The following is a 14489-nucleotide window of genomic DNA, read 5'->3' as shown; positions in this document are numbered from 1 at the left end:
TCAGTGCGATTATTTTGCCATAATTGTTCGTGTTACAAGAAAAGCTTGACAGAAGCAGTTATTGTCTTATGATCTGGAGAGATTCTGTGAAGATATTATGATACTGAAACTGTGTCTTAACCTGGTTTGGTTTCACAGGATACGTGAGGAATAATTGACGACTGGCTGTTGAATTATTGGAAAATAATGCGACAAGACATAAAGCGGAGTGTGCATTTTTTTCAAATAATTCAAAGGACTGGAGTCAATAATTTCTCTTATACCACAGACATTGCTCTGGGTGGTTATTTTAAGACATTTGACAGGTCAGGTGTGCGTTTATTAAAAAATAATGCATACCCATGAAACATTTCTCATCCAATCACAATAAAGCATTCAACAGCCCTGTGGTATAATATCCTCTGTAATGCTTGTCAGGTCACATCAGTAATTTATCTGTCACAACTGATAATGTGATGTTTATTTATGACTACAACACCGTCTTCATTTCCTCTCTACTAATTACAATCTGGATTGCTTTGTTCTCTGTCAGGCTCAGATGAATTGATTTTAGCTCTGTGCAGAATTGAACGGTGGGGTTTCAGTCGAGTGAAATGAAAACAAGTGGAAATGAGGCCGAGGCATCAATAGAGAGTAACTGAGAGGAGAAGACAAACTGAGACTCGCTCATATATTTACAGGTTTTGTCTGTATGATTCTGCTATCAGATATGAACATCAGACTCTTCACTGATGTCTGTGACTGTCCTGGGCATGAATCAATTTCAACTCAACCCTTAGTGAGCATTGTATTGTTTAGTTTTATACATTAATAATTGCCTATAAACAATGGGACAGTTTGCACACAACTCTCATTTAGTTACAATCTCGTTTTATATCAGTGTTATAATCTATACTGGATGCATGCAAACATGTATTGAATATGCAATGTATTTTTAGCCATATTTAAACATGCTACTTAATGTTCATGATTTATTGAATTTACCAGAAGGCAAAATATGTTATCATTCTGCTGGCATTACAGCAGCGCCTCCTAGTGGCATTGGAGTGTAATAGCATTTTCATCTTTAATACAACGTTTACATTTACATTTGACTGTAGAAAAACCTGCACATCTAGATTTTTTTAAAAGCTGATCCTAGACTTCTGAGGGCTCTAAGCAACTTTGTGAGGGGGCCCTGTCAACGAGTTCATAAAAACCCATTCATTGTCTCTGCTTAAATGTGGCTAAAAACAAAAAACACATTGTATTATCTTATAGCTGTACACATGGGCATTACTGTGACTTACTCAGTAATTATAATATTAACACATGTTTTCTGAAAAGCTCAGTGTTATATTGGTATTTAGAAAACAAGGTCTACTGCCAGATCTATTCTTTAAGAGATGTAGAACATCAAGGAAACAAATTGAAAATTATGAATAAAAAGCAGAAAAACTAAAACAACTCAACAGATTTTCCAATTTGCTTTAAAACTAAGGCATGATCAGACTCCAGAGGTAAACATACAAAAAAATACATCAATAATTCTCTAAATATGCAAGCTTTAGACGTAATGTGCATTGTTTTAAAATGCTAGATGAGTCACACAACGGCTTGTATGAATAGATGTTTTCATTTTTAACACGTATAAAAAAGATTTTGATTATTGATGTGTACAAGCATTTCTAACAAAACACACTGGACTAATATTGAATTTGGGGATGTGGACTGTGTGGTATAATAAAACCATTGCATGGTTAGTCAAGAATAAATAGAAATTTAAAACCTTGTGTTTTCAATATTTTTACTTTGTAGCACTTTTTGTTTTTTCTGCTCCGGTCGGATAGCTTTAAATCATTTCCATATATGCAGACGCATGTCGGTAGGCACGTCAACTGCATGCGGAGCTGCATAGACCGACAATAACTGGGATTAACTCAGTCCCCAACAGTGAAGGGATTTTGTTAGAGATCAGATTCAGAACGATTATCAAAACATATATGGAGTGTAAACTTAATAAATAATTTTTTGCTTCAGTTTTTTTATAAATTGGGTAACTAGTGGATAACCGCAGTATTACAGATAACCATAAAAATTCATCAGTGGTGGGGAAAGAGGTCAAGTATTGTTGGATCAGACTGCTTGGCAAGCTTTCCAATGGCTCTTGCGGTACAATGATGTCACTTGCCAATTGGTCTGTGAAGTGTGACATGAAGTTAAGAAGCAAGGTGGCCCCATAGTGTTTCGGGCCCCTACTCAGCTTGTGTACCCTGCGTATAGGAAGGATCAGCTCTTTTGTACATTGTCCACAGTTACATAAAGAAGACGTATGATGTATTCTGTATCAATATAGTCAAGGAGTAAATACCTGCAGTATATGTATTGCATAATCACGCAATAAGAGCTGAAGATTTCCAGACGTGTTAGATGAGGATGAGTTCTTCTGGGTCAGAACATGGACCAGTTGACTTCTCTTCAGACCTCTACAGAACCACACTGTGAAGAGAGCGAGGCCACACAAAGATATTTAAACTTCTTGTTGAAATCTTTCTCTTAATATAAATCTCTTTTTAATTTCGTTTGTGATGGAGCAGTCAGTGTCTGTACTCACAGATGACATCTGTCCTGCATTATGCTGAAGAGAAACTTCATGTACTGGTGAAAATGTCAGAAACTGTACAATCTAATAAGAACGTTTCTTTTTTCTTTTTCTTTTTGGAGAATTCTGTGTTGGTAAAGTGCGCGAATCCTGCTGAAGACCGCATCAAGGGGCAAAGGGGGCGCTGATGAGCACACTTCAAAGCATAAAAATGATAGTATGGACACCCTACAGACTCGTAGACTAAGCGAGCACGTGCAATAGGCTTTATGCCCAGCTGCACTACTTCCTGAACTTCAGCCAGCTCCTTGGCTGCGTCCGAAACCGCATACTGTATAGTAGGTACTGAATTAGATGAAGTACCTACTTACTTGGCATTAAAACAGTAGGTACTGTATAGTATGAATCCGGGTAGTATGAATGAGATTCGGACGTACTACATCCGCCATGTTGTTACATCACGTGACAAACGTCGTCATCACGTCATGTCATTTCAGCGCGAAAACAGCCGCGTGCCTCTTCTTCTTCGTTGGATAACTCCTCGTCCGGGGCATCATGGGATAGTGAAGCGTCCATCGTATGCACACTGCAAAATCTAACCGGAAGTAGTAGGTCATCCGGGTACTTTTCGCATACTGTTTTTCAAATACTATGTATTCGGACATACTACTCGCCTCGCCTACTGCTTTTCGCGTACTATATAGTATGTAGTAGGCGGTTTCGGACGCAGCACTTGTTTCCTGTCTGCCATTATTGGACAAACTGATTAATCCAGGTGTGTCTGATTATTGTTGTTGTGACTACTGAGGTCAGGCACACCTGGATTAATCAGTTTGTCCAATAATGGCAGACAGGAAACAATAGCCGTTTCTCAATACCAAGTATGCCAAACTCGGACTTGTGTCCTTCGTAGTTCGAACTTGCAAGTTCAGACTCGGAAGAACGAACTCCTGACGCGAAATGCATTCTGGGAAACTTCGCTGTCATAAGTCCACACAAGTCTCCTCTGATGCATCCTCGATAAAATGGGCGGATCAAGAACACATCCGGGGATTTTATGTGAACTTGCGCTTGATGCGAACTTTGAATTGGAACAGTACTTGGGCCGCGACTGATGACGTTTCACAAGTCCACAAGAACGCAAGTACAGACAAGAACGCATATTGAGAAACGGCTAATGAGCTGGCTGAAGTCCAAGAAGTAGTGCAGCTGGGCATAAAGCCTATTTAAGGCCACAAGACCGAAAGTCCACATGAAGTGCGCCATTTGGGACAAGGCCCAAGGTGAATCTAGAAATCTACTAATATAACATTGAGTCTGTCACATTTTGAACCATACAATTTATAAACAGCGGAGGTTACCTTCATCTGTACAAGAAGCCCGCGAGTCCCGCGCTCAGATGCTGATGACGTCTGCGCGTGCGCAATTGCGTCTGCAGCGCCTGCCATAGATATAAAGGCTAGATGGCTCGTCCGCGCTGCTGGCCAATTGAGTGCAACGTCCGCATTTTGGCGGCCATCTTGGGACGGGGCGCTCGCTCGCTCGTGGCATTGAGTTTTGGTGGTGCAGGTACTTTTGAATGACCATGACTTGCTTAATTGTTTACCGATTTTCAAACGGTTTGGTTTGTTATAAACTTCAAAGATGTACCTATGACACTGCATACCTATACTAAAAATAAAAAATAAATTCATGAAACATGTTAAAACATCCAGTATTATAGCCACGTTAATAACGTTTGTAAAAACCCAAACCGTTTGAAAATCGGTAGAAAATTAAGCAAGTTATGGTCATTTAAAAGTACCTGCACCATTAAACTCAATGCTACGAGTGAGCGAGCGCCCTGTCCTAAGATGGCCGCCAGGTGATGCCGTTAGGGACTCCGCCTTGAGCCATCTAGCCTTTATACATATCTATGGCGCCTGCTGCCTGAATAAAGCAATATGTAAACTGACATTTCTGAAAAGTGACACAGATGCAGCACAAAACTGATTGTACATATTAAACAGATAAAAATACAAGTAACAGTTAATGGACTTTTTTTTGAAGGTTGCATGCAAAATCCAAGTTTAAATGGGCATGACGCTGCACACACAGCATATTGAATGATGTCAGATGTTTCTAAAGATCGCGGCTCAGCCAATCATAATCGAGGACTGTAACTATCAGTTTAATATTAAAGTTATATGTAAATGACATCAGTGAAACCGGTAAAAACATTATTTAAAAGTGATATATACTTTGAGCTTTTCTTGTTGTGTCATATTTATTTTCATCTGGCGATTATGGTGATTGTCTCCTACAGTACCTATGGGGAAAAATATTTATTTCAAAATAAGGCAGATGTTTGTTCATGAATTAAACAAAGGACAGTTTTGTGTTAAAAGTTTTTTATTTACACAAAAATGTGTTTAATATTAGCCTAAATTCTGTAACGTATAACATTTTATTTAAAAAAGCAAAAATAATGCATGATAAATGTTTCAATGTAACCTCCAGTTAAATGCTTTAATGAACATCACAGAGTTTGATGTTAAAGAGAAACACATGAGAGCAGCAGCGGCAGCGTGCGCGCGCATTCATTCTTCAGTTCGGATTAAACTGAAGCACATGATGATGATGATGAAGCCTCGTGATTTCACCCGCAGCAGCTCAGATGAATGAATTTACTCTTTTCTCCTCCTCTTCCTTTTCTTCTCCTTTCTTCTTCTCTCTTCCATCATGGCATCTCCACGGCTCGAGACCTTCTGTTGTCCGAACCGTGACCCCGCCACCGAGCTGGTCGTCAGTTTTCAGTCTCGGATCTTCAGCTCGATATGTATCTGCAGCTCCGGGTTGAGTTTGATCTTCTGTGTTCTTCAGATGCTGCCGAAGCGCAGAGACTCCAGACGTTTATCTCCTCACCCGCATCCCAAACCCACAGCATCCAGCAGGATTTTATTCATCATCAGTCTGTGTGATGTGTTGGGATGCGCAGGTAAGTTATTCTGTTACACTTCTGTTAAGTTTTCCAAATGTTTAAGCTTATCAAACAGTAATATGTAGGCCTAATGTCATTATGTAAAGATAAAACTTGAAAAAAGTTGAGTGTTTAAATAAATATTGGTGTCATATGAAGACATATAACATGCTACCTGGATAAGTGGGTATACTCTTTAATTTAAGCCTAATAAAGTGGCCGACCTAAGGTTGAACACCCTGTGATATAAAAGTGACATGTAAGACTAGTCTTGCATACTTAGTTTACTCCAAAATGGGCCCTGCTGCTTGACTTCTGAGCGTAAGGATCATTATGAAATGAACATTTAGAATCGGGCATACCCCATGCCATCTAATAAAGAAGTGGGTATACCCCATGCCATCTGATAAAGAAGTGGGCATACCCCGTGCCATCTAATAAAGAAGTGGACATACCCCGTGCCATCTAATAAAGAAGTGGGTATACCCCGTGCCATCTAATAAAGAAGTGGACATACCCCGTGCCATCTAATAAAGAAGTGGGCATACCCCGTGCCATCTAATAAAGAAGTGGACATACCCCGTGCCATCTAATAAAGAAGTGGGTATACCCCGTGCCATCTAATAAAGAAGTGGACATACTCCATGCCATTTAATAAAGAAGTGGGTATACCCCCAATGTCATCTAATAAAGACGTGGGTATACCCAATGCCATCTAATAAAGAAATAGGCATACCCCATGCCATCCAATAAAGAAGTGGGTATACCCCATGCCATCTAATGAAGAAGTGGGTATACCCCCAATGTCATCTAATAAAGATGTGGGCATACCTCATGCCATCCAATAAAGAAATGGGTAGACCCCATTCCATCTAATAAAGAAGTGAATATACCCCCAATGTCATCTAATAAAGACGTGGGTATACCCAATGCCATCTAATAAAGAAATAGGCATACCCCATGCCATCCAATAAAGAAGTGGGTATACCCCATGCCATCTAATGAAGAAGTGGGTATACCCCCAATGTCATCTAATAAAGATGTGGGCATACCCCATGCCATCCAATAAAGAAATGGGTAGACCCCATTCCATCTAATAAAGAAGTGAATATACCCCCAATGTCATCTAATAAAGACGTGGGTATACCCAATGCCATCTAATAAAGAAATAGGCATACCCCATGCCATCCAATAAAGAAGTGGGTATACCCCATGCCATCTAATGAAGAAGTGGGTATACCCCCAATGTCATCTAATAAAGATGTGGGCATACCCCATGCCATCCAATAAAGAAATGGGTAGACCCCATTCCATCTAATAAAGAAGTGGGTATACCCAATACCATCTAATAAGGAATAGGCTACCCCATGCCATCTAATAAAGAAGTGGGTATACTCCATATGCGCATATCCTGCACTACACTATTGAACATGCATGACTATCCTAACTAAAGTTAATTGAATCAATGACATTACCACGTCTGATTAATATATTTATTGAATGTTATTTTATTTCCGGGAGCAGTAATCTAAAGGTTAATGAATGACTGAAACATGTTGCCCAGCTGATGTCTGATCATCGACCACAGACTGCATCCCATTATTTCTACATTTTTTAATTCTTAATAAATTTAATAGTATATATATTTTTTTCTGCATCACCTAAGTCTGCCAAGCGACAACCAACCACTTCCTTTAATTTTTTTTAATAAATTATTAAAACTTTTAATTCCCATAAAAATTGAATAATCTCTCTCTTTTCTCCCAAGGACTTTTTTCCCACAGGGATTTTCTCCTTAGAGTTTTTTCAACCCCTTGTGAGTCAGCTGACATTCGCTTAACCTAGAACTACTTTACGTTACGTTACATTATATATTACATTATTACTCTGCTCACTAGTTCGGTTTAATCTAAGCCACTGTACTTTTTTTATTACTTTGTTGTCCTATGATTTTTCATTTTTTCTTGTTTTTATTCATGTAGGCTAAATCTGCTTTGTAACAATTAAACAATTGTGAAAAGCACTATATTGAAACAGTAAGAAATGTAATGAGATACTAAAATAAAAGTCATCTTCATAGGAATCATTGTCAGGTCATCCATATGGGTCGGTTTACCAAACCTGGTGAATAACATCTCAGTGAACAGCAGTGACGTCTGGCCGCAGGTGTATTGTGTTGGCAGTGCTGTAAGTCACAGAAGCTTCATTTCACATTTTACAATCAAAATAATTCTGCTCAGGTTGTCTGTCTTAAAGAAATGTTGATGTAGTTTTTATTGATCATTTCTTTATGATTAAAGCTGTTTATGTTATATTTACTCAGCAGATGTGGATCCAGTTGTTCTTCAGCGCGTCATTCTGGTGGAGCTTCTGTTATGCAGTAGATGTTTACTTAGTGGTCAAAAGATCTGCAGGAATCAGGTTTGTCCATCATATTAGTGATGATGGAGGATAAATAATAAATACAAACTTGTGTTAAGTGTTTTCATGTCCGTGTTGTGGATATTTAAACACTTTTCTGTGCTTTGGTTCTTTAGCACCATGGTGTTGTATCACATGATCACATGGGGTTTAACTCTGCTGTTGTGTGTGGAGGGAGTCGCTATGTTGTATTACCCATCTATATCAAGGTAAACATCTTTTCATTTGTCGAGTGCACTGTACCTTTAAGAGTTGCATAAAGAGTAAAGTAGGTCAGGTATTTTGTGTACACAATGTGATTCAATCTGAGGGTTCGCTCTGAAAATCCACACCATGTGCATGAGCTTCAGAAACACAACACAAGATCATCATCATAACACAAGGTTTTCATATCAATATCCTGTCGATGTGATGTGTTTTTTGATTTGGCAGTTGTGAGAATGGACTTCAGCACGCCATCCCTCATTACATCACCACATATGTACCAATGCTCCTGGTGTTGTTTGTGAATCCCGTGCTTTTTACTCAAACCGTTTCTGCTGGTGAGTGTACAAAAAACTGCATTTTAAAACAACTGCATCAATAGCATCAGAGGATGTAAATTACAATGGTGTTACCTTGGTAAAAAAAACTTGCATGAACTGCATGCATTCAAAATCATTAATTAAAAAAAGTTACGATTGCTATATTTTGTTATAAATAACCATATACTGGTTACAGTCTCTAACAGGGCTGGGTAATGTTACAAAAATTGCATCTCAATATCTTTGATTCATATCCCAGTTATCCCAGTAAGGGTAAATCAGAGGATCTATTATTTCAACCCAAGAGACATTATTGCAAAGATTTAAGATAGTAAAAAACCTCAGGCTTTAATCTTTACTTATATGCACTAATATAAGAATTCATACAGCAATAATTACATATTTAATGTTTATGAATGTTTTAATCATACACTCACCTAAAGGATTATTAGGAACACCATACTTATACTGTGTTTGACCCCCTTTCGCCTTCAGAACTGTCCAATTTTGGTGAGCTCCCTATTTGTAGTGGAGATGAGTGGTACCTGGTGGGGTCTTCTGCTGTTCAAGGTTGTGCGTGTTGTGGCTTCACAAATGCTTTGCTGCATACCTCGGTTGTAACGAGTGGTTATTTTAGTCAAAGTTGCTCTTCTATCAGCTTGAATCAGTCGGCTCATTCTCCTCTGACCTCTAGCATCAACAAGGCATTTTCGCCCACAGCACTGACACATACTGGATGTTTTTCCCTTTTCACACCATTCTTTGTAAACCCTAGAAATGGTTGTGCGTGAAAATCCCAGTAACTGAGCAGATTGTGAAATACTCAGACTGGCCCGTCTGGCACCAACAACCATACCACACTCAAAGTTGCTTAAATCATCTTTTTCTCCCATTCTGACATTCAGTTTGGAGTTCAGGAGATTGTCGTGACCAGGACCACACCCCTAAATGCATTGAAGCAACTGCCATGTGATTGGTTGATTAGATAATTGCATTAATGAGAAATTTAACAGGTGTTCCTAATAATCCTGCAGGTGGGTGTAATATCACTGGAGCTGTGTCCCAATTCAAGGGCTGCGACCTTCTAAGGACGTATTTTAAGACCGATTGCGTCACAGCAGCGCGACTTGAGGCTGGTAAGGAAGTCCGAATTCAAAGGATGCTTAGAATGAAGCCTCAAAATGCGTCCTCATTTCTCCGCGATGTTAAGGATAGAACGAATGGATCCTTAACAGCCGAGGATATCCCAAGATTCATTGCGCGCCTGCAACGGCTGCATATAACGGCTGGATATTCTAAAATAAACTATTAAAACCTTTATTAAAAAAAGTGTATTTTTCAGAAAACATTTTTTTTTGTATTATAAGTTATGTTTTGTGTTATTATTATTATTTTTATGATGCATATATTTCTAAGGTTGATTAATTTAATTTAATATACTGTTGAATAGTTTAATCTACATCAACGTGTCATATTTTCTAAACTAAATTAATATTTTTCTGATTTCATATTTATTTTAATAAGTCAGAAACGTTTCCGCTATGTCCTGCTGACAAGCGCGTGCAGCAGGTGACGCCAATTATGGGTCGTCCGAAAGTTAGACCGTCTCATTTCAGTTCTCTTCGCGAACTTCTGAGGCTGCCACCTTGAAAGATGGAGTGCTCATCTTTAAGGTCCCATGCTTATAAGGTCGCAGCCCTTGAATTGGGACACAGCTTTTGATTCAACCTGAGTTGAATCTGAATTTTAAATTGATTCACTGAACATCTAAAGTGATTCATTAAAACTGAATTGAACTTACCAACTGCATATTTTCTAAGCCGAAACTTAATGACAAAGGCAATTTAGAAGAAATCATTTCATCTCTACAAGATCACACCACACTGATGTCTGCTATATAAAATCTCTGCAATACAATTCTCTCTAAAAACTCTCTTTGACAAAGCTCATAATGCTTTAGTGATCAAGTCTGTGATGTTTGTGTGTCTGCGCAGTCATATCACTCCTCAAAGGTCAACAGGGAATCTACACGGAGAATGAAAGACGTCTGGGATCGGAGATTAAAATCAGATTTTTTAAGATAATGCTGGTCTTCTGCATTTGGTACGACCTTCATCTCTCACATAATGAATAACGTCAGTGTCATTCAGAATGATCGAGTGAATATTTCTCATCTTATAGCTGGCTGCCCAACATCATCAATGAAAGTTTGCTGTTTTACATGGAAATGCAACCTGATATTAAAGCCATCGATCTGAAAAACATCCGCAACGCTGCTCTCATCACATGGTTTATCATGGTGAGTATTAAGTCCAATGATCTGGAAAGATCTGGTGATGAACTGCCTTTACTGGGATTTGTTTTATGAGAGGAATATTGTGTTATATACAGACAGTACTAACACCTAATGTCACAGGCATATCTGAATGTAAATCAGCATCATTCTTAAGAGATTGATCAGATCTCTCTTCTGTCCTGCAGGGAATACTGAATCCCATGCAGGGTTTCCTCAACTCTTTGGCTTTTCATGGCTGGATGGGTCTGGATGTTGATCTGAGCCATCAGAGACGCAGAGATCTTCCCTGGGACTCAGCATCCACGTCTGTGGCCGTTGCGAGCGGTTACAATCCCGTGATGGGATCCACGCTGTTCTTCCAAAGCCACGTACAGAAGAACTTAAGCACCAATGGACATCAGCAACATTCAGACGCCATAAGTGTCCTATCTGAAGGTAAAGGACTCAAGTAGGACTCTGAAAACTCTACAGATGGGGATTGACCTCTGATTTTTGATTCGGTTCACACTCGGTTGGATTATTTGTCTTGTGTAAAATCTGAAATAAAAATCATGTTCAAATGGCAGCTGTAGTTGTATATGAATGTATTTTTAATAATGTGAAATTGGGACCAATTCTATATTACTTATGCTATATTAATAAGCTATAAAAACATCTATAATAATAAATAATAAAACAGTATTTTCATTTCTGGGTGAACTATCCCTTTAAAAGCATCAAATCAAAATCTACAGCATTGTGATAGAATTTCATCTGTTATTTAGTAATATAAGACTCATTCTAATACTATATTTTTGTTATTGAATATATGTATTTATAATTATTTTTAAAGAAAAGAAACATATCAGTTCTATAATTATTCATCATATTATTCAATATATTATAGGGTAAAATATTTTAAAGGTGATAAAGTTAACTAGTCTTCTTTATTTTATAGGTTCAGAATCTAGTACAGTAGAAATCCACATATCCAGTGACCAGCGAGAATTTGAAGATGTAAATCCTGATCACGTCACGTCACTGGAGATTTCTACAGGCTGATGTTCATGTGACGTTAATATCACCTGTGTGTTAGAAAAACTGATAAAAAACACAACTTATTAAGAGATTTATCATAGTCAACACACAAATGCATGAAAACTTAAAAGATTGATCTCTTTCTGATGTCATCTTTAAAGGTGCCGCAGAATGTAAAACTGAATTTATATAGTCATAAATGAATAATAAGAGCTGTGTACATTGTAATGAGGTATCATGAGCTCCAAACACGATTGTTTTCTACTTCTCATGTAAACCTCGTGCATGCAAAAGAGCGCTGGAAAACAGACCAATCTCAACATAACACCAACTGTAATGTTAAAGTCCAGATGTACACCCCAACATTAAATTAATTACAATGTTGTTACAATGATAAAAACAAAGTTGTGCTGCTGAGTTAGTGCTATATGCTAGTTAATGCTATATGCTAGTTAATGCTATATGCTAGACAGTGTTTAGGCTGAAGTTCTACTATTGACGTTACAGTTACGTTTTGCAGGTCCATACTGAAGAAAAAAACACAAACTTATCACTCAGAAACGTCCATTAACAATCTCCAAACAATTAATTATTCCTCAAAATCTGTATCAGACTCAAACATAAGATCTGTTTACACACACACACACACAGAGCTACTGAAGGAGAAACAGCCAATCAGAGCAGAGCTCAACATTATTATTCATGACCCTTTCAAATAAGGTAATATAGACCATTTCATTATAAAGGGTTGTAAATCAACATTTAAAATCATTTCTGCACTTAATAAAGCCACAAACTAATTAAAATAATTAAAACATTATTACAATGCATTCTTTGGCACCTTTAAAGTTCAATATGAATCAATCATATTTGTATATTGTATTATACGGACATTAAAGGAGAAGTGTGTATTTTTGTTATAAAAACACTTTTCCATGTCTTTTGGTTTTTAATACACTGTCAGAAGCTGTTCTAAATAATTTACCTAAAGACTTCATATTAGGACCTCAGATTGGTAGAGACCTTTAAAAATGGGAACCATTTATTATTCTGACAGTGTATGAAGAAAATATTGAGTTATAACAGCAAACTGTTATTAGAAATTATATCTATAGTTTAGCAATTTTGTAAATATATTTCAGATTTTATGGCATTTGACATTGCACACAAAAACACCAAACACAAGAATTTGTAATATCAAAATAAAGTGATTTATTGAACCATCATGTGCAAGACATTGAGATACATGTCTGTCTATAAAACAGATTAAACCTCAGCAACAGGGCAGATACACAACAAACACACAAACACACACAACCCAACTGCAAACATCAACATCCAATCCAAGCATTTCTCTATCTGACACAGACTGCTGGACATTCATACTTCAACATGTCATGACTTTTAATGTTATCAAAGAAACCAAAACTGATTCTACCATCAGGAAAATATGTACAAAAAAAAAACCATGAACGTTAAAAAAGCCGAGTCCTGAGCAGAGCTGAAATAAAGCTGAAACATGATGACTGCTGATGTTATCGGTATCACTAAAGCTGATGTCAGGCCTCAATTACAGTAAAAACAAACAATACAGCAGGACAAACCAATCAATCAGGCAATAATAACCTCATAATGCTGGTCATAAACTAGTTTATTCAGATTAACTCCACTTCTGGCCAATAATCTGAATAAGACTCGTAGTTACATTGACCTGATTTTACACATGTAAACATGAAGACATGGCCATTGACTTTCTCTCTCTTTGTCTTTCATCAGATGATTTGAGTCTTTATCAGCTCGGTTTAAACATCACCACACTGTGCTGCCAACCCAGCAGACAAAAACTACAAAACAAAAATCTGCACAAAACCGAGTATTCAACAGTTTCAAGCTTTAAAGAAGGCCGACTCCGTTATAAACATATTTACACAGTTTATAAAATCTGTGTTTTTTTCTAATTTACAATTTTACATTCATTAAATGTACATCCACTGGAGATATGACACATATCTGAGAATCAAACATCTTCATTCAATATTTTCTGAATTGAAGTTTCATTGGCTCATTTAAGATGGAAATCAATCAGACAGAAGTTTGCATTAGACATGAAGTGTTTCTCCTCCGCTGACATTACTCACAGCTGCTTCTTCTCATATGATCAGAGAAATAAACTCACCCAAACAAAACATCCACATGTAAAAACCAAATAATCATCAGCAGTATTTCACTCTTTAAAGCCCATCCATTAATGCACAGACCCCTCACGAGACCGAGCGTCACATTTACTGAACAGCACAAACACAATCTGCTCGTCTTTTGGGTTTCATTTCTTCAGATGTTAATCTTTTGGATTCATACAAGAAATGCAAGTTCAGGTTGTCAGCTGCGAAATCCAACTTTAGATCTGTTGAGCGCTACTTCCGTAGATCAAGAACACAGACCTGACAAACAAAAACCAAAAAAAAGACCTTCAGTATACATGCAAAGTCTTTGACTAATGTGTCAGTTTGTATGTATTCTAGTTAAAAGTTGTTTAAAAGCAGATGTTGACGTACCGAACCATCCGATGCACTCGCGCCAACTTTATCTCCAACACTATTCCAGCAAACTTCAAATATTCCACCCGTTCCTGTGTAGCTGTTCACAAGAGATCCGCTCTGAAGACAAATCAACACAAATAAAGTTCATTCA

The 14489-nt window shown here is 37.6% G+C and overlaps 2 protein-coding genes and 1 long non-coding RNA gene across 6 annotated transcripts in view; 1 reads left to right on the top strand and 2 right to left on the bottom strand.

The window, feature by feature from the left end:
• Positions 1–798: 798 nt before the first annotated feature.
• On the bottom strand, positions 799–3332 carry LOC129451433 (uncharacterized). The gene is made up of 3 exons (XR_008646766.2): positions 2594–3332; positions 2351–2478; positions 799–2252 (listed from the first exon to the last, which is right to left on the bottom strand). It is a non-coding gene; the product is annotated as an uncharacterized lncRNA (long non-coding RNA).
• A 1680-nt stretch (positions 3333–5012) lies between these two features.
• Positions 5013–12855, top strand: gpr143 (G protein-coupled receptor 143). 3 transcript variants are annotated; one of them, XM_055215394.2, is made up of 9 exons: positions 5022–5558; positions 7621–7727; positions 7864–7961; positions 8078–8170; positions 8394–8503; positions 10480–10588; positions 10667–10784; positions 10967–11216; positions 11719–12855. In XM_055215394.2, the coding sequence occupies exons 1-9, from the start codon at positions 5303–5305 to the stop codon at positions 11820–11822; spliced, it is 1245 nt and encodes a 414-aa protein (XP_055071369.2). In that variant the 5' UTR covers positions 5022–5302; the 3' UTR covers positions 11823–12855. The 3 variants fall into 3 exon arrangements, with proteins under 3 accessions (XP_055071371.2, XP_055071369.2, XP_055071370.2); XM_055215395.2 differs by having other exon boundaries at positions 5025–5558; positions 7867–7961; XM_055215396.2 differs by lacking the exons at positions 8394–8503; positions 10480–10588 and having other exon boundaries at positions 5013–5558.
• A 131-nt stretch (positions 12856–12986) lies between these two features.
• The window catches only part of tbl1x (transducin beta like 1 X-linked), a 58071-nt gene continuing 56568 nt past the window's right edge, over positions 12987–14489 (bottom strand). For both annotated transcript variants that reach the window (XM_055215392.2, XM_055215393.2), the window contains 2 exons: positions 14354–14455; positions 12987–14239 (listed from right to left, as the gene is read on the bottom strand). In XM_055215392.2, coding sequence (XP_055071367.1) covers positions 14213–14239; positions 14354–14455 — 129 coding nt within the window. In that variant the 3' untranslated portion in view covers positions 12987–14212. The remainder of the gene's footprint in view (positions 14240–14353; positions 14456–14489) is intronic.

This window comes from Misgurnus anguillicaudatus, chromosome 17, assembly GCF_027580225.2.
Source record: "Misgurnus anguillicaudatus chromosome 17, ASM2758022v2, whole genome shotgun sequence".
Classification (NCBI taxonomy): Eukaryota; Metazoa; Chordata; class Actinopteri; order Cypriniformes; family Cobitidae; genus Misgurnus; species Misgurnus anguillicaudatus.
This window is presented reverse-complemented; position numbering and strand designations above follow the sequence as displayed.

What these genes read in the sequence shown, in the direction of transcription:
- gpr143 (XM_055215394.2), top strand. Translation starts at nt 5,303, where the DNA reads ATGGCATCTCCACGGCTCGAGACCTTCTGTTGTCCGAACCGTGACCCC. An exon ending in AAAAGATCTGCAGGAATCAG is followed by an intron (nt 7,962 to 8,077) that starts GTTTGTCCATCA and finishes TTGGTTCTTTAG; the next exon opens with CACCATGGTGTTGTATCACA. An exon ending in CATAAGTGTCCTATCTGAAG is followed by an intron (nt 11,217 to 11,718) that starts GTAAAGGACTCA and finishes TTTATTTTATAG; the next exon opens with GTTCAGAATCTAGTACAGTA.